The sequence below is a fragment of the Mus musculus genome, chromosome 6 (assembly GCF_000001635.26).
Source record: "Mus musculus strain C57BL/6J chromosome 6, GRCm38.p6 C57BL/6J".
Taxonomy (NCBI): domain Eukaryota; kingdom Metazoa; phylum Chordata; class Mammalia; order Rodentia; family Muridae; genus Mus; species Mus musculus.
The window spans coordinates 47,941,990-47,965,531 of record NC_000072.6 but is presented as its reverse complement, the minus strand read 5'-3'; the positions used below and the strand labels follow the sequence as shown (position 1 = coordinate 47,965,531).

General features: G+C 48.2%; 1 protein-coding gene and 1 long non-coding RNA gene across 2 annotated transcripts; both read right to left on the bottom strand.

Moving 5' to 3' along the window:
• Positions 1 to 231: 231 nt before the first annotated feature.
• Positions 232 to 12,142, bottom strand: Zfp956 (zinc finger protein 956). The gene is made up of 5 exons (NM_178898.4): positions 11,950 to 12,142; positions 9,362 to 9,715; positions 7,930 to 8,056; positions 2,900 to 3,007; positions 232 to 2,210 (listed from the first exon to the last, which is right to left on the bottom strand). Exons 1-5 carry the CDS (start codon positions 11,971 to 11,973, stop codon positions 1,105 to 1,107), a joined length of 1,719 nt encoding a protein of 572 aa, NP_849229.2. The 5' UTR covers positions 11,974 to 12,142; the 3' UTR covers positions 232 to 1,104.
• Positions 10,983 to 22,357, bottom strand: Zfp783 (zinc finger protein 783). Its single transcript, NR_027963.1, has 6 exons — positions 22,155 to 22,357; positions 19,781 to 20,103; positions 19,570 to 19,649; positions 16,513 to 16,638; positions 15,541 to 15,651; positions 10,983 to 14,554 (listed from the first exon to the last, which is right to left on the bottom strand). It is a non-coding gene; the product is annotated as a zinc finger protein 783 (long non-coding RNA).
• Between the last annotated feature and the right edge of the window lie 1,185 nt (positions 22,358 to 23,542).

The following is a 23,542-nucleotide window of genomic DNA, read 5'->3' as shown; positions in this document are numbered from 1 at the left end:
AAAGAGGGCTAGAGTAGGAGGAGGTTGGGCTTTCGATGGCCCAGTGTCCTCCATGCAAATCCAGCTGGCCCTGCCCAAGCCCGTCTCCAACAATCTTTTTCTTTCAGAACTTCAATAAATACACAAAATTGAAAATAAGTAATCACCACCATCGCCACAATCTGGAGCAGAATAACATTACTGTATCTCAAACAATTACCAACCTTGGTAGGGTCAAGGCAAGACAGGGACTTTACACGTCTTCACAAATACCTTTATTTTCACAGGTTTTTAAAGTGAGTATGGGGCAGAGGCGGGTGGATTTCAGTGAATTCAAGGTCAGCCTACAGAGCAAGTTCCAGGGCAGCCCTGTCTTAAAAGAACAACAACAAAGTAAGGGAAATCAGACCTTCAGTAACCCCAGCCCCAGATGCAAACAGCACAGGCCTGTTTTCCCACATTCCTCCAAAGTGGTGACAATGACACTAACAGTCCCATCCCCTCCAGTGGGGCTCCCTGGAAACACACAAGCTGTTATATAAGCATGTGGCCACTGGTGAGAGAGACAATCTGACAACTCCGACTTTGAACTCCTAAGTTTTGGTTCCTTGAAACAGGGGCTCATATAGCCAAGCATGTCCTTACACTTCTGCACCTCCTGCCTCTACACAAATACAAGGATTACAGACACGTACCACCAAGGCCGGTTTAATCTAATGCTGGGGATCTAACCATGGCTCCATCCACACATGCTCGATAAACACTCTATTGAGTCACATCCCCAGCTCTGCCCTAGAGAAATCTTGGAAACTAGTTTGAGTTTTGAGCTGCTCAACCAGAAGCTGAACAACTTCAAAATTGCAACCTTCCTAGCCGGCCTTTTGTTGCTGCCTACATTGCTAAGACAGTGATGGGAGCCACCAAGATCTCAGGGGACTGTTGAACTGCTTGTTTCTGCCACCTTTTCTGTGTTCATGAAACTTCCCTGCAGCAGGAATCCCAGGGGCACTTAGCACCAGCAGTCCATGGGAGAACCTAGCCCTGGGAAGCCTAGCAGATGGCTTGGATTTGAGGGGACCCAGGAGGCCCGTGTCCTAGTGGCCTCGTTATGGAGCTCCCTGGGTGCTACCCTGCATTCTCCATCTTTACAGACAGACAACTATGCAGAGACCCCACTAGACTTTCCTGACCATGGTCGCTGAGCTGCTGACCTCCACCATATGCCTTGTGGTCCTGACTGACCACAGTGTCCTTGGATATGGGTGAGACAGGAGGGTCACTGGAGAACTTTCCCCTGGCTGCGCCTTTAAACAGACCTGTAGGTGACACATGACTTGGTGAGCTCCTCTCACAGGCCACATAAGCAGAGGATGCCAAGTGTGCATGACTGCTCTGATGGCGTACCAGCCAGGAGCGACAGGTGAAGCTCTTGCCACACTGGCCACAGCTAAAGCGCTTCTCCTGAGAGTGGCTGCGCAGATGTCGCAGGAAACTGGGCTTGTGCGTGAAGCATGAGCCACACTGGGTGCACTGGAAGGCGTGCTCGCCAGAGTGCACACTCTGGTGCACTGTCAGGTTGGCCAGGCGTGTGAAACGTTTGTCACACTGGGTACATGGAAATGGCTTCTCACCCGTGTGTGTGCGCCTATGTTCCACTAGAGTAGACAGGCGCCCAAAACGACGACCACACTGTGCACATGGGAAGGGTCGCTCTCCAGTGTGGGTACGCTGATGCTCCAGCAACGTGGACAGACGGCCAAACCGCTTCTCACACTCGGCACATTTGTAAGGCTTTTCCCCGGTGTGTGTGCGGTAGTGTGTGGTAAGTGTTGACTGGTGGACAAAGCTCTTGCCACATTGGACACAGGTGTAGGCACGCTGGGCTGTGGGTGCACGGCGATTCCTGGTGAGAGTGACCTGCTGTGTAGCACTTTGGGGACACTGGAGACTGGCAAAGGGCTGAGATCCATGGTGGGAGTACTCAGGCTGTGTGCTGAGCTCTCTGACACTGAAGTTCTGGTCATCCTCAGTGGCCTCAGCAGCTGGCACAGGCTGACTCTGAGAGCCTCGAGGGAGGGGAGCTGCCTCTCTCTCTCTGCAAACAGGGAGCAGATCGACACAGCTTCCCTGCTCGAAATCTTCCTTGCCAGGTCCTCCTTCAGTTGCCCAGGATGGCTCTGGTGCCATGGACATCCCCTCCAGGGTCCTTTTCTTGTTAGCCAGCCATGTTTCTGGTGGGATGAGACACAAACATGAGTCATCTCGGCCACAGGCTCACTCGAGCCTGTTACTGACGCTCGCTCTGCACTAACCTATCTCCCATCTGTCTTCTGCCAGAGGCCCACTCTGAGTCATCTACATGACACCCAGATGTCCTTTAAGCTAAGCCATGTGCCTCGCTTAAGGCTTCTTCTCATTTATACTATCAGATGCTGCTCTCTGACAAGCACTGATCTGTGCCATCAAGACTATGAATGAGATAGATAGGCTGCCTCTAACAACCTGATTACAGAAGTGTAAACACAGAGTATATGTGTCTTCTGTGTATGCTGTCCACAATTTTTACCATTCTCAAAGGGCTCTCTGGCTCAGACATAGCTTCTTGTTCTTATGTTGTAGTGCTAATTTCTGGTAATCTTTCTCCTAACTGAAAAGCCCTCCTGGGGATGGGGGATTGTGTCCCATGCAGTCAGTCCTTACAGTGCCCTAGTACCATGCAAACTATAGGTCATAAAGCAAAGACAGGAGACTGGGGACAAAATGACAATTTCATGCAACTCTGTGGGAAGATGACCACAGCAAACACACACAGGGACCACAGGACACCACAGGAAACCTGCTCGATGCCACTTCCAGACACTCATACAGAAGGCTTCATATTGTTCAGAGACCCAGAAATGCAGCCCGCCCTGGGCCTCACCTGAGCACAGGGATGCACTGGCTGTCTCCTGCAGGCTCTTCTCACATACCTCTTCCTCTTGCTTGATCCAGGGAAGAACACTCGGGGCAGATTCCAGCTGGCCTGTTTCTGAAGAAAACAGAAGAAGCTCTGAGGGTATCAGATGTCATGGTCTTTCCTATCACCATCTCTGGCCAGGACCAGTGACCCCCACGCACTCTCAGAAGAACCACAGAGGCAGCAAAGACAGAACAGATACTGGGATTTCTGGTAATAACATGAGGTGTGCTAGGGAGCCGGGAGAGCAGGGAATCGTGGCTTCTGAATGACCAGCAGTAGCCTATGCCTAAGGGTCCATAGCCTTCCATCACTAGCACCCCTTAGGCTGGGCCCACAGATCCCTCCAGAATATAAGCTATGTTTCCAAAATACTCCTTCAAGCACATAACCAGTAGAATGTAAAGGCTCAGACTTTTCCACTATAATTTCCCTAGCTTCTCCGTGCCTTAGTTTCTTCACCTATATACAGAAAAAGACAAAAAACCTACAAGAGATGTAAATGGATTAATATTTATAGTGCATAAGTACTAACTTTGCTTGTTAAATTGGAAATAAATGCCTCATCCTAAGAGAAAAGGGCAATTCTTCTTTCCCTCCTGATAGCTTTTTGTTTTGTTTTTCAAGACAGAGTTTCTCTAAGTGGCCCTGGCTATCCTGAACTTGCCACACCCAGCTCCTACTAGATTTTTGGCTTGGTTGGTTCTTTTTGGTGACAGGGTCTCACTATGTAGACCAGGCTAGCCTCTAACTCACAAAGTTCCACCTGCTTCTGTCTCCTCAGTACTGGGTTTAGGTGTCTGCTACCAGGCCCAGCTTCCAGTTGCTTCCCAAAGGTCACCTTGAACTGCAGTGGCAACTCTGTAGGAAAGGGAAAGCAGCAAGTTGAAAGGCACCTGGGTCTCTGACACCTTGAGCTCCTGGCAGGAGTAAGAAAAGCCATCTTGTCTAAGTTGCTATGCATTACCCAGGCTGCTTCTGTAATTTTAACCAAACAGCTGGGATTCCCATCAATCTCTCTCCAGAAGCCTAAGTAGCCCAGTACCCTAGGGTAAGTGTCCTTTCAAGGGACAAGTGACGTCACTAATCTGTGCCAATCTCTTAAAGTCTACACCCACACCACAGCAAATCATGCATCCCCCCGCCTCCAGAGGGAGCCAGCAACCAGTGCATTTATATTAAATAATTTATGTTAAAAGCTAAAAAAAAAATAAATTTCAATTTCAAGCCACAACTATCTAGCTACCAAACATGTGCTTCAACACCGTGCTAAGTTTTGACCCGAAATACAAGGTCAGCTCTCCATGGTTCCAAAGGTCCCTGTGGTCCAGTCATACTGAGAAGGTGCTGCCCAGCCATGTGTGCCCACCTCCCCTACACAGGCTGCTTCTGTAATGTTAACCAAACAGTCGGGAAACCAAGTTTTTTGCAAGTGGCACTTTCAAGCTCTGGAGAAAGACGTCAACAGTCAGTAACACACCACCTGGGTAAGCACTTGCCACAGTCTGATGGCCGGAGCTGGATTCCTGGAACCCACAACATAGAAGGAGAAAAGTGGTGCCTGTAAGTTGTCCTCTGACTTCCAGATACACTTTGTGAGTTGTGAGTTCTGAGTACAGACTATAATAAGATTAGCAGCTACACTGGGAGGGGCTTGGGATGGGGGAGGTGGCCAGAAAAAAAAAAAAGGTTGTATATATGTATCTGTGCACGAGTGCAGTGTGCTCAAAGACAGAAGGTGCTGGATCCCCTGGGGCTAGAGTGACCAGCAGCTGACAGCTGCCTGATGTGGGTGCCCAATATAGGTGCTGGGAATCCAGTTTAGGCCCTCTGGATGGATAGATAGCAGCATGTGCTCTGAGCTTCAGAGCCATCTCTCCAGCTCATGAGAAGCCTTTTAAATTGGACACAACTGTAATCCCAGCAATAAGAAGGCAGAGGCAGAATGACAGCTATAAGCTTAGGGCCCACCTGGTCTATATAGTAAGTTCTAGGTCAACCAGGCTACAAGCAAGACCCTATCCAGTGAGAGAAATGCTTGACCTCTGCACTACTGAGCAAAAACATATTAATGTAAGAATGTACTTGCATAGTCAAAAGGCCAGAAGCTCAGCAGTCCCTGTCCAGGGGCTCCCTATAACCAACCTCTAAAACTCTGAGGTATCCACATCACTTGCACACGTTGAAACTGTAATGCTCATGCTTACTGACTGAAGAGTCTCAATTAGGCTTTCCTTGGAAACTTCTAGAAAATTAAGCAAGATTATTCAAATGACAGTGGAGAAGTTAACAGAGGGTGGAGTAACAGCCAGGACTATCAAAGGATAGGCAGTCCAGAGCCCCTGAAGTCACCACATTCCACGGCATACCAAAACTCTGCAAGAAAGTTCTAGGTACCTCCAGGGACATGCCAGCCTACTCTGCATCTGCTTCCTGACACCAACTACCATGGTGTCCTAGGCCTTTCTGTACAACGGGAAGGGGTTGCCATCTGGCTCTTGTAGAGGAGCCCTCAGTGAGCCAACAAGTACCACCACCTACCAAGTGTGCCCTCATGATCCTCTATATCTTCCACGCACCACTTACTGACTTCTGTATGGTCTCTCTCTGAGGTCCCTCTGCCTGCAGGGACCCCCAAAAACTTTTAATCTTAGTGCAGCTTGCCAACCACTCAGTGAGTTCTTCCTTAGTTTACCTACCAGAGACTCCTTCAAATGACAGCTTTTTTTGTTTTGTTTTGTTTTTTTCAAGACAGGGTTTCTCTGTATAGCCCTGGCTGCTGGCTGTCCTGGAGCTCACTTTGTAGACCAGGCTGGCCTCAAACTCAGAAATCCACCTGCCTCTGCCTCCCTGGGATTAAAGGCATGCACCTCCATGCCCAGCTTTCTTCTTTTTTTTAAGGATTTTATTTATTTTATGTATATGAGTACACTGTAGATGTTTTCAGACACACCAGAAGAGGGCATTGGATCCCATTACAGATGGTTGTGAGCCACCATGTGGACTCTGGGAATTAAACTCAGGACCTCTGGAAGAACAGTCAGTGCTCTTAACCACTGAGCCATCTCTCCAGCCCCCACTTTTCTTCTTAAATATAGTAAAATCTAAAACCAAGGAAAGGGGCTTGAGGGAGAGCTCTTACAGAGGACCTAGGTTCAGTTCCCAGCACCCACACTGGGATGCTCAACACCGACTAATTCCATTACGAAGGGATCTAACATTACATGTGCAGTACCTCAACAGGCACATATAGACAAGCAGGTATGCCTTTTTTCATTCAATGTGTAAAGGTTAGTGCCCTCATATCTTGTTTTAATATGGATATGGCTGTGTTATGTTTATTCTTAGAAGCATCTGTTTCAAGTTTGTATAAACATTGCTCCTCATTCATTCTGCCTTGCCAATAAAAGCCAAGAGCTTTAGAGGGAATAAGGAAGGACTTCCAATTCTAAAAAAGTGATGGAGAAAGGGACAGAAGTGAAGGAGGGAGCCAGGAGGACAGGGCGAGAAAAAAAAAAAATCAGAAGAGAGCTGGATGAAGGATGACAAAATGCAAGGAAGATGGGAATATATTCTGGAAGGAAGCCAGACTAGCGTGGAGGGTTAGAACAAGTAATGATTGCTCAGTATTTGGCTCAAGGCAATTTTTAAAAATCTTACTCTGTGTGGTTATTTGGGAATTAGTTGATTAAGGATAATTGCTGTCATACTAATTTTGTGAATCAATGGTAATAGAATACTAATTCTACCCACACACAGTGTGTGTGTGTGTGTGGGGGGGGTGGCACCTTTGTGTTCTGAGCAAACAGGAATCTATCCTCTTTCAGTAAGAGTGATCCCTTCTACTGTTTCTGTCATTTGAACTAAGGGTTTCTTTACCTTTACAAAGTTTCAAAATGCAATATAATATAATCTTATAATCCCATAATCCAAAGGCTGAGGTACAGGCACAAATTCAAGGCCAGCCTGAGCAACCCTGTAACTTCCCAGCTAGCCTGAGTTATAGCAAGATCCTGTCAGAGAAACAAAAGACTAGAGCTGTAACTCAGAGGGAGGGGCTTGCCTTAGAATTTCCCTTATCAACGCAAATGGCTTTACAATCTGCATTCCAACTCGATGCTATTAGCTAACAGAGAATGAAAACTGAGCTCTCACATCGACCCATTCATTGTTTATCATCCTAGAGTGTGCCAGGCACAGGGGAAGAGAAACATCACACTAAGACTTAGTTACTTCCCTGAAGAGAGCACAGCATGGTGGAAACAGGGTAAAGAGCTGGGCCATGGGCATCAAAAGTGTAATAAGGTGAAAAACTATCTGCCCCACTACACACCTAGAGGAACACATGTAAGTAGAGGAAGCCTCTACTCTATAGAAATGGACTGGGAAGAACTGGACAGTGGGGAGCAGATTCTAACCTGAGGGTCTTTACTGGAAGCTCTGGATAATCCATTTAACCTCTCTGCAAGCTCCAGGATGATGCAAGAGCTGGGGATATAGCTATGAAATTCTAGATTTAATCAAGTTCCACACAAACACACTCCTGCACACTTGGCTAGAGGATCCAGTGCTTACTGCAGCCCTCACTTCTCAGACCTGAGTCACCTTTATAAATCATGTCCATGGGGCTAGACAGATGGCTCAGTGGTTAAGAACACTGACTGGTAGGATCCAGGTTCTATTTTGAGTACATTCATGGCAGCTCACAACCAACTACCTGTAACTGGATCCAGGGGATCTGATGTTCTCTTCTGGCCTCTGCAGGAACCAGACAAGCATATGATGGATGTACAGAAATACATGCAGGCAAAACAACTCATACACACAAATCAGAAGCATGTCTACACTTAACTCTAAAGATGGGAATCATACCTTCTACCAGCTTGAAGGCAGAGGATCAATTTGCTCTGGTTCTTAGATCCAAGAGTCACTGAGGAAATACATGGAGGAAAAGAATGAACGCACATTTGGAAGCCCCTGGGGATGTCTCTTACCTAGAGAGCCTAGCACCTCACGCCTTTCCTTTGCTACGCGCTTGCAGAGTTCCTTCTGCCAGTCTTCTGGGCTACCTTCCTGTTGCTCAGGGAAACACCCAGCCACCTCTTCAGTAGTCACAGAAACCTGGAGGAATACAAGTCCCCACCACCCCTTCAGAAACCAGCCTTCAAAACTGAGGGCACCTCTGACTAAATGCTAGCTTCTGCCCACATTTGTTATAGAAAAACAGACAAGTGCACAGGGTCCTTCTAGCTCCACTGCACACTTGTATCTTCCCTTGGGACCTGAATGGAGATGCTTTCTGTTGACTTCCTCTACTTAAACCAGCTCTCACTCTCAGCAGTCTTCCTGGGCCTTCCCTTCTAGCCCACCTCCATTCCTGTAGGCCAGCTGCTCATCCTCAGAAGCACTCTCCACGGGGGACCCCCAGGGCCACACCAGGCTGAGCCTCCGATCAGTGCCCGCTCAGCCATCAGAGAGGCTTCTCCCTGTAGTATGTGGGAACTAACAGAGACCCACAATGGAAAATGTAGAGAGAGTGAGAGACTTTGGGGCACTCATTCTTAAATGGAATGTCTTCGTCACAGAAGGCTCAGGGATCTATGGGAAAGGAGGAAGAAAGGGAAATGGGAGTCCCAGTACTGAGAAAGTGAAGTAGTCATGGGCTCCTATCTCTAACTAAAAAGCTATCTGCAATCAATAACATGCTTCAGGTGTAATTGGCCATCATCAAACAGACTCAGTGGTATTTTTGTAGACTTTGTCTTGTTTTGCCTGCATGTACGTCTATGTGAGGGTTTCAGACCTTGGGAGTTACAGACAGTTGTGAGCTGCCATTAGATGCTGGGAATTAAACCTACATCCTCCAAAAGAGCAGTCAGTGCTCTTAACCACTGAGCCATCTATCCAGCCCTTCTTTTTCTCTTTTCTTTTTCTTTTCTTTTCTTTTTTTGAGACAGGGTCTCTCTCTCTAGTCCTGGCTGTCCTAGAGCTCTCTATATAAACTAGGCTGACCACCAACTCACAGAGATCTGCCTACCTCTGAAGGCATGCACCACCCACACTTGGTGAAAACATTTTTTTGGTTTTTCAAGGCAGAATTTCTCTGTGTAGCCCTGGCTGTCCTGGAATTCACTCTATAGACCAGGCTAGCCTCAAACTCAGATATATGACTGCTTCGGCCTCCCAAGTGCTGGGATTAAAGGTGTGTGCTAGCAAAATAATCTTTTTCAATAAGGAAAAAAAAAGCTCATTTTGGAAGAAGACAACTGTTGCTGCCCAAACATACCCTTCCCAACAACCCATTCTACTGTTACCTTCCCAATGTCACACTGTACTTCTGACAATTTTAAAAGCTCCTTAAAGTCCATAGTGACTGTATTAAGCACTAGAATTCAGATTGGAGGCCTTTCCTCACTCTATGAATACCTTGGGGGCTTCATCCCTGCTGCTGGGGGGGAGCCTCAGGACCCAGGGGTTCCGGTTTTGCATCTGATTCTCCAGGTTCTCCAGCCGCCGTTGCAGCAGCCCGTACTCCTGCAGCAGGGTCCCCAGAACAGCCCACTTGCCCTCCAGCTGGCTGCTGAGCTCCATGGCCGTCTTCTCGAAGTCAGCCAACTTCTTCTCAGCTGACCCTGTTCTTACTTCCAAGTTTTGAAGGTGGACAGCCTGGGACTCTGTTTTCTTTTCCACTGCCTGAACAGCAGATAGGATAGCTAGAAGGGAGATCTCTGCAGACTGGATCTGGGTCTGTTGTTGGAGGTCAGTCCCCATATGCCAGTCCTGGAACCAGAGACAAGGAGATATGTTGGCTTCCAGTAGTACTTCCAGAACTGTTCTCAAATACAGGAAGACCGGTATCTTCTGGAATGCATTCAGGTTCCTCACTTATCAGATCCCAGTCAAGACCCAATACACAGACACAAAGACCAAATACACAGGCACAAAGACCCCCCCCCCCCGAACCCTCATGGAAATAATCTTGAACCTAGATCCATTACAATGGAAAAAAAAAAGTATCCAAAGTGTGCTGGATTATATTAGTTTCATCAGTTATTTGACCACATTTTCTTCCTCTGGGGACATAGCCCAACAGCAAGGCCATAGACCTGCCTATCCAGTGGCAAACTCAACTCTCACTCCTCACCCCCCACCAGGGTCTCTGTATAGTCTTGGAACACTAACTGTACTGTAGACTGGGGTGGCATCAATCTCAGAGACCCACCAGCCTCTGAGTGCTGGGATTAAAGGCCACCACCTGCACCTTCACTACCTCTTAGAGCAGCTTCCCCTAAAATGAGACCAGCTTTTCCTTCTTTGGTGGTCTCTTAAGGGCCCAGAGACTCAACTAGCACTGCAAGAATTCCTAACCCGCTACTAGGTGCCTTAGAGTTTCTATTGCTTTGATGAATCACTATGACCAAAAACAACTTGGGGAGGAAAGGGTTTATATTCACACTTACACGACACAGATCACTATGTATCACTAAAGGAAGTCAGAGCAGGAACCTAACAGGCCAGGAACCTGGAGGCAGTTGCTGATACAGAGGCCATGGAGGAGTGCTGCTTACTGGCTTGATCCTCATGGCTTTCTCAGTTTGCTTTCTTACCCCAGGACCACCAGCCAAGGTGTGGGTCACCCACAATGAACTGGGTTCTCTCACACCAAATACTAATTAAGAGAATGCCCTACGAGCTTGCCATACAGCTAGATCTTATGGAAGCATTTTCTCAATTGAGATTCATTCCTCTCAGGTAACCTCAGCTTGTTTCAAGTTGGACACTAGGTCTCTGTGACTGAGACACCTCAACAAACAGCCCCGAACAGTCACTACAGTGCCCTGAACAGTCACTTTACTGGAAGCTAGATCTTAGATGCCAGTAGGCAGTGGCAGAGAAAGCTGAAAGCCAGCATCTTAGTCAAAAGAAGGGGGGTAATGTCACCATGCATAACTGTAAATAAAATGCGGAGCTGTGGGGACTACAGATAAATCCTGGAACTTCCCTCTATCTCTAAGGTGGTCAAACAGAAAAAGCACTCAGGGTGTATGACATTTATTATATATTGTATTACCAATAAACATGAAGGTTCCTGACTATTGGTCAGAATGTGTTATATGTTCTAAACCAAAGACTGTAACGAATACAATTTTGTGACATTAAACTTCCCCCAAGATATCTTCCATAAAAAAGACACAGCAAAGTGTCCCACACAGTAAGATACTTGTCACTAGAAACTTCTCTCTTCCTCACTCCATCCTGAGGTCTGTGACCACTGACCCATACAACAAAATGTGGTTGGGAGGAGGCAGTCTTCACACATAAAGGTCAAATATCTTCGTCTCTCTGGGATCCTTTGCCACAAATCTAACACCAAGAAATGTCTTTGAAGTCACTGCAAAGCTATTGCTAGCAGGAGATGCCTCCTACCTTCAGGGACTGTAAATCTCATCTCAGTAGTTCACTCACCTGAACCTAAAACACGCCTACCCAACGTTTTCTATAACACTGATTCCCTAACTAGTTGCAGTAGGAAAGTCTTCCCGGTGTTCATCAAAAAACAACAAGCGAGGAAGTATGTATCTACTCTTAATAGAATCGAATTCAGGCCCGAAAGGCCGTGGAACCCTCCCTCCTAGGCAGGAGCTAGATTCTAGGTCCCAGGACCAAGAGGGCTAACTGGAGGGGGCCTTAGCTCGGGATTTGATCGGAGATGGCTAATACTTGCGAGATGGAGCAAAGAGGTCCTGGAAAAAAGGAGTCGTGGAGTAAAAACGACCGCAGCCGGTGCACCGGGCCCAGATATTTCCTGGTGAAGCTCAACGGCCGTATATTACAAATGATCAAACCCGTGGCAAAGGAGACAAGGACTTAATCATGTGGCAACAGACCTCCTAGTCCTCCTCCCTGACTACCTGGCTGAGCTCTACCCAATTTTAGGAGGTGGTAAGATGTCCTCCCGGCGAATTCAGGAACCGCTTCACATCCCCCACATGATCGGTAAGGGCCACCCTTACCGGTGCAGCGGCCGCCTCAGTCATGGCTGCGCGCGATTCTGCTTCGTCTTGTTGTAGCCGCTGTGTCCCCTACAGGCGGCCCTTCCTGGCCTCACGATACAGAATCAGGATGGTCGTCTTGGACGCAGTTGGCAGTTTGAGACCTAGACGTCCTCGCTGCTCCCGCGGCAGAAACGCAGGCCACACCCTCCACAAGGCGGCTCCCCATTGGCTAGCCCTGGAGGTTCCGCCCCTGACGGTAGAGAAGCCAGACTCTATTGGCTAGCTGGGAGCACAAGCTGCATAGCGTTCGCTAGCGTTTCGTCTCAGCCCCGCAGGTGTGAGCACTAGGTGTTGAGCTCCGTTCACCTTTGAGCTGTAGAGCCACGCCAACCACTAGGGTCACATGTTGAGACTCCCCAGAACAAACTAGGCCACAAACACGCAGCTACATTTTCCAGTGTATTTATAGAGCACCGATTAAGTTAATATTTCCACCTCCATGGTTCTTAGGGCCTTGTAACCAACCCAACCATATCTTTGTTTTACAAAATAAGTCATCAGAATCTGGGATCCAACGTCTTTGAGCTCAGGCAACCATGCAGCCTTTGTTCATTCTTAACTCAAAATACTCTTTAACCTGTCCTATTGAATTTCAGGTTAAATGCAGTAAGCCCAGTTGTGCATAATGGCACAAGCAAGGAAATCCTAGTAGGTAGATAGAGGTAGGGGAAAAAAATTCACTGCAAGCCCAAGGCGAGCCAGGATTATACAGCGCCTCTTCCCCCACCCCAGCACTTGGATTTGTGCTTCAAATATGAATACTTGTTTTCCAGAGAACATCTAAAGCATTAGAAGAGAGGCCTAGGAACCCCCAGAACAGCAACATGAGTGCTTGCAGCGGAGGATTAAGTTTGGGGCAGCTATACTGTCCACGTTCAGTCTGAGCGCTTACTGACAACTGCTGTCTTGCTTGCAGGGCCTAAACAACGGTTGGGTGTGCAGGCAAGTAACGTCCAGAACCATGGCTGCATGCCACAGTCTTGCCAGTCATACCCCTACCCTGGGAATGACGGCAGTGTCACCCTCTGCCTCGTCTGTGCAGGACTTCTGAGTGGCTACAGAGTCTGCAGGACTTTAGCAATAGCACAGCCAGGGATGAAGGCACCTGGGAGCCTTCATGTGCTCTGGTGTCTGAGTGCCAAACAAGAGAGCAAACTATCAGAATTGGAATCCATCACCCAGCTCCAGAAGCTCCACAAGGCTGTCCCCAAGGTGCTGTGACAAAGAGGCACATGAAGCACCCGCTCTCATGACTTTGAGGCATGACACTATCACCTCAAATTCCTGGTCTGGAGCTTGTGCTTTTGAAGGGCCCCTAAAGTACCAACTCAGCTGGAAAGTGAAGGAACTTCCACCACTTGGCAGGCACAAGGGAAAGGCCCTGAGACAGTGCAGGTCCTGTCCTGTTCAGAGCTGGGCCCTTGCAGGGCTGGACTTCCCTGGAGGACAGAAAGCAAGAGGAAATGCAGGATTGTTTAGCCTCAGGAATGAGTCTGCATGTGGACAGCCAGGTGGTGGCTCCTTGCCACACTGGGGGCACTGATAGGAACGCTCACCAGTATGGATACACTGGTGACAAAAGAGGTCTGAGGGCCGGCGGGAGGCCTTGCCACAGTAGGGACAGGCAGGCCAGCTCTGCCTCTTGCCTGTGTGCTGATGCTGGTGTAATACCAGGCTCTTCTGTTGCTGAAAGGAGTGAAGACATTCACTACAGTGGTAAACTGTAGTTGCTGGCCTTTGTCTCATGAAGGCATGGCTTGTTGGAGACCGGTGGCTTGTGGGCTCCTCAGGTGGCCAGTGGATGACAGGGCCTGGCACCACCACTTTCTCTGGTTCCAGTGTGGAGTGGCTTTTCCCTGACCTAATAGGCAAGCCACTCCAAGCCTCCTTGTGTTTCTTTTCTACATGGGTCTGCTAATGGATTGTCAGATTAATCTTCAAGCAGAAGCTCTGCCCACAGTCAGGGCACAGGAATGCCTGCTTCTGTGGCTGAGGAAGGATACAGGGTGGCTCTCCCATATCCTCTGCTGCCTGAGGTTCCCCAATCCGTGTGATGCCATCTGTGGCCCCTGGTCTTAATCCTGGTCCTTCTGTGGACTCTAAATACGGACTGGCTGCAGGACTGCAGAAGGTTCTGCTCAGGTTGATCCTCAGATGGGGCTTCTGTCTTGATGGTCATAGGAATCATTGCTGGTTCCAAGGGGACCTCATGGCTTCCCCTGCCATTCGATCCAGGCCTTACTCCAGGTTCAGGCCTCCCCTCCCTTCCCCAGTCTTTGTGAGTGCCATTAGATCAGGCCAGGGGTCCTAGTCATAGACACCACGGGGCAGGAGTGTCTCATGTATTGTTCAACTTTGCTTGCTGTCTTATGCCTCATTCCTGGAAGCTGAGCTAAGAACACCAGAGAAGGAAGCAAGCTGCAAAAGCCAGGGGCCAGGGACCCTGCATAGAGTCCTGCAGCACACACCTTGGTGGATTTGTTTGGGATGGGTGACATACAGGCAAGTCACTCCCCTCCCTCATCTAGGTCCATGAGTTCATTCTGAGACAGATGGCAAGATCCTAAATGTTATAATGAGAATAGTCACAATCTAAAAAGGATCAGGAGCCCATGAGTGCCAACTGCTTCCAGACCAAAATTAAGAGGCTTTGTGTGTCACATGTAGCTATGATCCTAGCACTCAGGAAGTGAGATGGGAGAACTGCCACAAATTTAAGACAAGCCTTAGTTACATAGTGAGTTTAAAGCCAGCCAGCTACATATACCCCACCTCAAAAAAAGGGGTGAGGGGAGGCTGTGGCCTAGATGAGGGAGGGGAGTGACTTGCCTGTATGTCACTCATCCCAAACAAATCCACCAAGGTGTGTGCTGCCCAATCAGCCTATGATTCCTGTGGGGTCTCAGTGAAGGTCTCACCTGATGCAAGAGTGTAACTGTGATAGTGTAATAACTGCAGGGACAGAGCCATGAAAAGCACAGGCTGAGGTGAGGATAGTGGTCCCCAGAGACAGAAAATAGAAGGTCTTGGCATTGAGCCCTATCAAAAAAAAATATAGAATTAGCCAGGCAGCAGTGGCGCATGCCTTTACTCCCAGCACTTGGGAGGCAGAGGCAGGTGGATTTCTGAGTTTGAGGCCAGCCTGGTTTACAGAGTGAGTTCCAGGACAGCCAGGGCTACACAGAGAAAGTCTGTCTCGAAAAACTCGAAAAACTGAAAAACAAAACAAAACAAAAACAAAAAAAACCAAACAAACCAGAATCCAGGTGAAGGACCTACACTGAAAGTCTAGGTCAACATGCAAACTGCAAGATGCCTGAGGCTGTGAATCTCGGTAGGCCACCTCACAGGGTTACCGTAGGACTGGAGCAGATCATATATGAACAGCCTTTCTATCACTAGCAGATAGAGTCTTCTATCTGCAGCATGTCTTCAAGCAGTAATTTTCCATTCAGGCCAGTTGACCACGGGCTGACTGTTACTACCAAAGGCCCTCTGAGCTTCGATGAGGCTCTGGCACAGTCACTAGTGTTTTCTCTTTTCACTCACCTGGCTCCACAGAAAGCAGGCTATCTGTGGAAGGGGAGGGTGGCAACTCTCCTCCCTCTGCAGATTCTTCCTCCTGTTTAAGTGATAAAGGGCTGGTGCTTGCTGGAATCCCTGTGAGAGGGAAAAATCTGATGAGCGCCATTCTTGACACAAGTATCACGGAGTATGGCCATTTCCTCAGCAAGCCCTAGACATACTCAAGGGTCTGGCAGGAAGAACAGATCCTCAGGCTCCATCTGGAGGGCTTCTGAGATGAGAATAGAGCTATAAAGGCCACATTGCCAATCCCATGTAGGCCCAGGCCGCCCCTCTACATCTGTCACCTTCATCAGTCTCAAAATAACAGAAGGTTAGGGAAGGTCCCAGAACAGAGTCCCAGTTTTTCAATGGGTGGAGGCATTCTCCTCCCGCCCCAGGTCTCATCTCACAAATTTCATGCATACAGCTTGAGTTTATACTGGTTGGATGGAACACCAGAGGAGAAGTCATGTGCTGTGGGGGAAATGCAGAGAAACCCCCGGAAGGAAGGCAACAAGGGTTAGGAGTGAGGTCATCAGTAAGAGAAGAATAAGAGAATATAGTAAGCCCAGTTCTGTGTATGACACTCATATTCTCTGAGTCAGTCTCAGAAAAGGACCAGCAGGAATCACCTGTAAACAGAAGCAGACACAGATCCTGGATGAAAGAGAAAAGTCAGAGTTCTCAAGTTTTCAGAAAGAATCCTGAGAAACTATAGTGTGCCAACCTAGTGCCACACTGGGAGGTGAGACAGAGACATGGCCACGGTAGAAAGCTCATTCACACTCTTCCCCTTACTCCAGGCAGATGGGTGTGTCCAGGCCCCCACAGTGCTATTCAGACATCTGAGCACTGAAAAGACTAAACCTACCTGTTCAAGGTTCAGCTCCCAAGAGCCTACTCCGCACAGTTCAACATCTGGCTTGTTGCTGCTGTCCAGCTGTTCTCACTTACCAGTGCCTGGCTCAGGTGGAATCATGGTTGCTTCCTCTTGCTGCTGCTCAGGTGTCTGCCTTTGATTCAGTTCCTCCTGGGCAGGGCTAGCTGGACTTGGGGCCTGCTCTGGACTCAGAGAAATACCTAGAAACACAAAGCAATGCCATTGAGCACAATACCAAGGTCTCGCAGACAGGAGGCCAGTGACTCCAGGACCACAGTAAGAGTCTCTGGGATTCTAGGCTATAGACCAAAGACAGAATATACAGATACAGTGGCCATGCCCACTGCCTGCAGCTCAATTCTTGTCTAAAGCCTATTTTTGTGTGTTTGTGTCTCTCACATGTCCTTGTTCCCTGCTAAGCCATCTCACCAGCTCTAATTTCACTTTATTATTATTATTATTTTTTTTTTGGTTTTTTGGTTTTTTGTCTTTTCGAGACATGGTTTCTCTATGTAGCCTTGGCTGTCCTGGAACTCACTTTGTAGTCCAGGCTGGCTTCAGAAATCCGCCTGCCTCTGCCTCCTGAGTGCTGGGATTAAAGGCGTGTGCCACCATGGCCGGCTCACTTTTAAATTTTGATACAAGTTCTCACTAAGTTGCCCAGGCTGGCCTTGAACTCATTCTGTAGACTAAGCAGGCTCTGACCCATGAGTCTCCTGTGCCCAGAATAGCTTGGATTACAGCCTGTTCTATAGACCCTGCTTAAACATGAACTCTTGATTCTTTCCTATTTGTCTGGGGTTTTTTTAGATCACAATCCTCCCATCTCAGATCTTGAGGAGTTAGGGTCATACTTTAATAGGTGGATTCTATGGTACATAAATTACACCTCAGTAAAACTGTTGAAAATGTGGGTGGACTTGGATGGAGTTTTTTTTTTTTTATATAGATTTAAAAGACATAAACCAAGTGCAGTATGTGGACTTTGGGTTATTAAAGTTAAGATCCATGTTCCTACTGAAAACAGAAATAAGGACCAGGTGTTAGATAATTTTCTGTGGGTGGGTGATGATATTGTGGTTATGTCTAGAAAGAGACGGGTAGTACATTTCTATTACTGATTTTTTTTTCCTTTCTTCTCTCTTTGATACAAGGTCTCACCTTATAACCTAGGCTTGCCAAAAGCTCACCCCTGAAGATCAGTGACAATGATTACTGTCCTGTTCTACTTTGGGTTATGTTTAAATATTTTTTTATATAAAGATTTATTTACTTTGTTATATATAAGTTCACTGTAGCTGTCTTCAGACATTCCAGAGGAGGGCGTCAGATCTCGTTACAGATGGTTGTGAGCCACCATGTGGTTGCTGGGATTTGAACTCAGGACCTTCGAAAGAGTAGTCAGTGCTCTTAACCACTGAGCGATCTTACCAGCCCTAAATATTTTTAAAGATATAGTTATTTTATTGCCAACATGGTGGCACAGGTCTTTAATTCTAGCACTTGGGAGAAAGAAACAGGCAGATCTCCATGAGTTCAAGGCCAGCCTGGCCTACATAGTGAATTCCAGGATAGTCAGAGCTCCCTAATAGTGAGACTCTGAATTAAATAACCAAAAATAAAATAAGTAAATAATTTTGTATGTGTGTGGGAAAGGGAGAATATGAGTGTTTTGCTTTCATGTATCCATGACTCCTGCCCACAGAGGCCAGAAGAGGGCACCAGATTACCTAAACTGGAGTTAAGGCCAGCTCTAAGTTGCCATGTGTGTGCTGGGAACTGAACATGATCCCTGCTACAACAGTCAGTGCTCTTAACCACCGAGCCTCCTCACCAACCCCCAGAGGAGTCATTGTTAAACACTGGCTGCAGAGCAGTCCTAGCCTTGTCCCCCAAGGATCCATCCCAGAGAGAAGCAGAAGAGCATCTGCAGTCTCCTGCTGCTGTCAGCTGAACAACAGTGATGGCAGATGGCATGGGTACCACTGCAGGTGGCACAAAGTAGATGCTTTGCCATAACTGACCATCCACTCACTCAGAAGATGCCTATTATATCCTTGATCTCCATTTGCCACCTCTGACCTCACAGCCATCCCTTTTGTGCTGGTGCCTCCTATACAGAGGAGAATCCTTACAGTTCTAAGGAGAAGCCTTCTCTTTACTCCTGCTCAGAGAAGCCGCAGACAAAGTGTAGCCAGCTCTGGGTAAGGGGCTTTTTCCAGCTCCAAAATGGTCCAGTCTACCCAGGAAAGCAGTTTGTTGTTCACTTTGCCCCAGCAGTCTCAGGATGTACCAATACTTACTGGTGTTTGGTTTCCTTTGACATATTGTCTTCTCCTCACCCCCCTTCTCCTGGCCCCAGGGGCCTGCAGGACAAGGCTCTTCTCCCCTCTCTATCTGGGTGAGAATGACCGGTTTGGAGATGGCATAATCTGCATACACAATGGGGAGGGCATGGAGAAAAATCTGAGTCTGGCTGCCTAAAGCAAAAGCAAAGACAGCAGGAAGCCATTGTAGGATGAAAGCCCAGGTATTCCTCTGCAGCTGAAGGAAAATGAGATTTTGTAACCTGTGATTCATGTAAAAGAGTTGTCTATGAGCCCGCAGCCTGGGGCTGAGAACAAAGCAGAACAGACAGGGCTGTTGTTAAGACATTCCTAAGAACAGCTTGACTGTAAAAATGAAAAAAATGCAAGGACAAGCAGGGCTATCTTCTGGGTCAACACCACCTGGCCAGAACCTCCCCTCTGTCTACTGCCCCTTGACGCTGGGTAAAGTCATACATCAACTGGTTGCTATGTGAACAAAGATAAGCCCCCAGCCCACAGGAACAAAGTCCTGATGCCCTTTTGCTGACATGTAATCTTTCTGTTAATGTTTGAATAAGCCAATAGTGTGTCGCTATGCTGAATCCCACACCCCTAAGCCCCTCACCCCATAAAAAACCCTAGCTTTCGAGCCTCGTGGCCGACATCCATTATCTCCTATGTGAGATGCATGTCGGTCCGGAGCTCCGTCATTAAACTGCCTCATGTGATTACAGCAAGATGGGTCCTCGTGTTTCTTTGGGTGCTCTCTCACTCCTGATACTAGAGTGGGGATCCCCGAAAGGGGGTCTTACACAGCCTCACCCAGGGAAACGAGCATCTCATAGCTGCCCCCATCACATGCTTGTCGAGCCTCTTCTGCCAGTCCTCCAGCTTGGCCCACTCTAATTCAGAGAAATATACAGCCATGTCATCAAAGGTCAGGGGCACCTGAAACCACAATGTCCCACTTGTTCACCTACATGCTTACAGGCACAGGCCCTTAAGCTTCCTAGTCAGGGTATCCAAAGGCTACCTTGGGGACCTCCCCCTTGTTGCCAGGGGGAAGCCGCTGGACCCAGAAGTTCCAGTTGCCCATGAGGTTCTTCATGCAGCAGCCTAGACTCCTGAGGCAGGGTCCCCAGCACGGCCAACTTGCCCTCCAGCTGGCTGCTGAACTCCACAGCTGTCTTCTCACAGTCAGCCAGCTTCTTCTCTGCTGTCCCTGAGCATCCCTCCAGAGTCAGCAAGCGGGCCAGGCAAGAATCCACTTTTCTTCTCCAAGGCCTGAACAGCAGGCACCACGGTCCACAGTGTGATTTCTATGGAATAGAGGTATGAGCTCTTCTCTGCATTTGGCTGGAGTGAAAAAGAAGGGGTAGGTGGCCTCTTATGACACATCTGACTGTACCTCTCAGAAAGCTGCTCAAGAGACAAGAGAATCATATAATCAAAGTATCCACATCGTAAACCAGGCATGGTAGTATTCACAAATTGAGGCAGGGAGACTGCCTCAGATTCAAGGGCAGTTTGAACTAAAAAGTGAGTTCCAGGCTAGCTTAGAATGAAGAGCTGAGAGCAGGCAGACAGACAGAGTGGCACATGTCTTTAATCTCAGCATTCGGGAGCTAAAGGCAGGTAGATCTCTGTGAGCTCGAGGCCAGCCTGATCATTTAAATGGCAAGTTTCAGACCAGCCAGGGCTGCAGAGTATAACACCTGTTTGTGGGTTTTGTTGTTGTTCTATTTATTTATTTATTTATTTATTTAGGTTTTTCGAGACAGGGTTTCTCTGTGTAGCCCTGTTTCAGACCAGCCAGGGCTGCAGAGTATAACACCTGTTTGTGGGTTTTGTTGTTGTTCTATTTATTTATTTATTTATTTATTTATTTATTTATTTATTTAGGTTTTTCGAGACAGGGTTTCTCTGTGTAGCCCTGGCTGTCCTGGAACTCACTCTGTAGACCAGACTGGCCTTGAACTCAGAAATCCGCCTGCCTCTGCCTTCCAAGTGCTGGGATTAAAGGCGTGCACCACCATGCCTGGCTGTTCTTTTTTAAAAGGCATTTTGTCCCATGTACCTGCAGGTCTACAATCAAAAATACACCCGACATGGGATTAAAATATCTGGAGCCCAGTGGTGGTGGGGGAGGGCACATGTCTTTAATCACAGCACTCTAGAGGCAGAGGCAGGCAGATCTCTGTTGAGTTTAAGGCCAGCCTGGTCTACATACAGAGTGAGTTCCAGGACAGCCAGGACTACACAGAAACTCTGTCCCCAACCCTACCCCAATGTCCCCCTAAAAAAATTTGGAAAGAAAAAACTCTGTCTATTCTGAACATGTACACATTTTTCTTGTCGTCATTTCCTCCTCGATGCAACTATTAGCCTTCCACTGTATTGGAAATCTAGACATCGATGTAATGTATTTTAAAGCATATGAATAGGTTATATGCAAACACTACACAATTTTATGTAAGGGACTTGAGCATCCGTGGTATCAGCTGTAGTTATTATCATAGTGTTGAAATCTATCCTGTTGGTAAGCTTTCTGGGATGTTAGGTACTGCAAGACAACTAAGGGGCAGGAGTAGGTGGGAAGGAACTGAAGGGTTTCTAGTCCTACTCCCACAACCTCCACAATTCCCAGTTGACTTTCTATTCCTTGTAGTCAGGGAACCTAGAAGGACACACAGCAAAATAGAGAAAGAGAGGTTCTTTTCTAAAAGCTTCCAAGAGACTAAGGTTTCAGAGAGTTGTCTGAGATGTATTGGTAATAATAGATACCACTTACTGAGAGATTTTTTTTACTGGTGAAAATCTTCTAGCATGTCCTCTAAATTGGCACACTGAACATTACCAAGCTAACCCCTCCCCCAGCTTCTTTTTGGAACTCACTCTGTAAACAGGCTGGTCTAGATCCGAGGGCCATTATATCTTGGCAAACCAACCCAGTCACAAAATTTAGAAACCTGTTGCAAATTGGGTTAAGTATTGTTTCCTACGAGAAAGTAGAGTCGCTAGGTATTTTAGTGGTAGGCTCATCCTAAGGTGTTGACCTGAGGCCCCCTTCGCAGCCTCAACCTTGCAGATGTGGCAGGAAGGCGACCCTGGCTCCTGTCTGACTGCTCGGGCGCAGGTCTCAGAAGAACACAGGGACTTTGTGATCTGCAGGGTCCTTCCAGGCCTTCCGGAGAAAAGGTAGCGCCCGGCCTGGCCGGGCTACGGAGGCCATGTCGCGCGCACCGATCTTAGGGCCCAGCCCACCAGGCCGCCTGCGGCCATGTGTAGGCTGATGGCTTCCGTGGCCTGCGTGGCCTCCAGGCCAGGGCCGGGGCCAGGGCAGGGGGTGCTCCGAGCCGGGTAGGCCGAGACCCTCGCACACAGCGGCCATGGACCGGGGCGCTTACCGGGGCAGGCGCCGCTTCAGCCATGACTACCACGTCGTCGCTGGGCTGCGGGCCTCCATCGACGCATCTGGCCAAGCGCCGGCTGATTTTCAGTCAACAGGTCGGCCCAGGCGCGGGCTGCGCGTCGGTGAGGGGCCGGAGCTGCTGTCCAGCGCCCGCACTCTCCACACGGTCCCAAGCCACGTGCCCTGCTGGCCCTAATCTACCGGAGCCGCGGCCCGGCGCGCACGGCGCCCCCTGCAGCCAGAAGGCCCGCACTCGGTGGCCGCTGGCCTGCGGCGTCAACCCTACCCCCAGGGCCCCGGGCGAGCAGGCAGCTGGCTCAGGCAAGCCTTCGGGCGGGTAAATTCGAGAAAGACGCCCGTGAGGAAAACGCTAAGGAAATCCCTGAACTCCGTGCTGGGGCGGGACACCCTCATCCCAAGGGTGTTCAGATTCCCTTTTCTAGGGTAAATTCCATTTTGGGTTTTTCAGAACAAGTAGGAAGCGCTAAGGGGAATGGTGCGTTTAAAACAAAAATACAAGCCAGGCGTGGTGGCGCACGCCTTTAATCCCAGCACTCGGGAGGCAGGCGGATTTCTGAGTTCGAGGCCAGCCTGGTCTACAAGAAACCGTGTCTCAAAAAACAAAACAAACAAACAAAAAAACAAGTCCAGGACTGGGGTGTACCTTAGTGGTAGAGCGCTTGGTAGAACCCGAGGGATGTACTTTCGGAGTATTCTCTCCATGTGCACTCACCTTTGAGGCTCAGAGCCTCTGCTTACCCCCTACAGAGCTCCTCCTTCTTCCCGCCACACCCAGTCTGGACTTAGTTGTACATCTTCTTACTTAGCCTTGGCTGGGATTGAGCGCCCTGCTCTCCCTGCCAGGAGGCTTCAAAACAGACAATGGACACAGGACCACAACTCCACAGCTACTGGGTTCATTTCTAAGGGTTTCTAACCAATTCATGTCCTGAATTATCCTGAATACATTATTCCATTTAAGACCAGTTTCCTTCTGAAACTAGAAAGCTTTACTCGGAAAAGCCATAATTAACCTTTATTTATTTATTTATAAAAATAAAACCGGTCTCTTCATTTCCTGCATTTCACAGCCATTCTATGGTCGTTATTCAACAAGCCAATAAACTTCCAGATGGCAACTGTGCTTTGAATCTTTGGGTTTGTTTTGGTGTGTGTGTGTGTGTGTGTGTGTGTGTGTGTGTGTGTGTGTGTGTTGGGGATTATCTCTAAACAAAGTGTGGGCCAGCTGACATAGTAAGGACACAAACTACCTACCTCTAAGGTGCATCACTGAATCCTTGGCATTTAGGGCAAGACCAGGCAGTGCTACTTTGAGTTAAATCAAAATAAAAAGCTAACTGAGTTCGAGACCAGCCTGGTCTA

Excerpts from the sequence above, each read along its gene's own strand:
- Zfp956 (NM_178898.4), bottom strand. The coding sequence starts at position 11,973 with ATGACTGAGGCGGCCGCTGCACCG. Across the intron at positions 8,057-9,361 it reads GCAGGGATGAAGCCCCCAAG|GTTTCTGTGACTACTGAAGA; the intron begins GTATTCATAGAG and ends GTATTCCTCCAG. Across the intron at positions 3,008-7,929 it reads TGAGGTGCTAGGCTCTCTAG|AAACAGGCCAGCTGGAATCT; the intron begins GTAAGAGACATC and ends TGTTTTCTTCAG.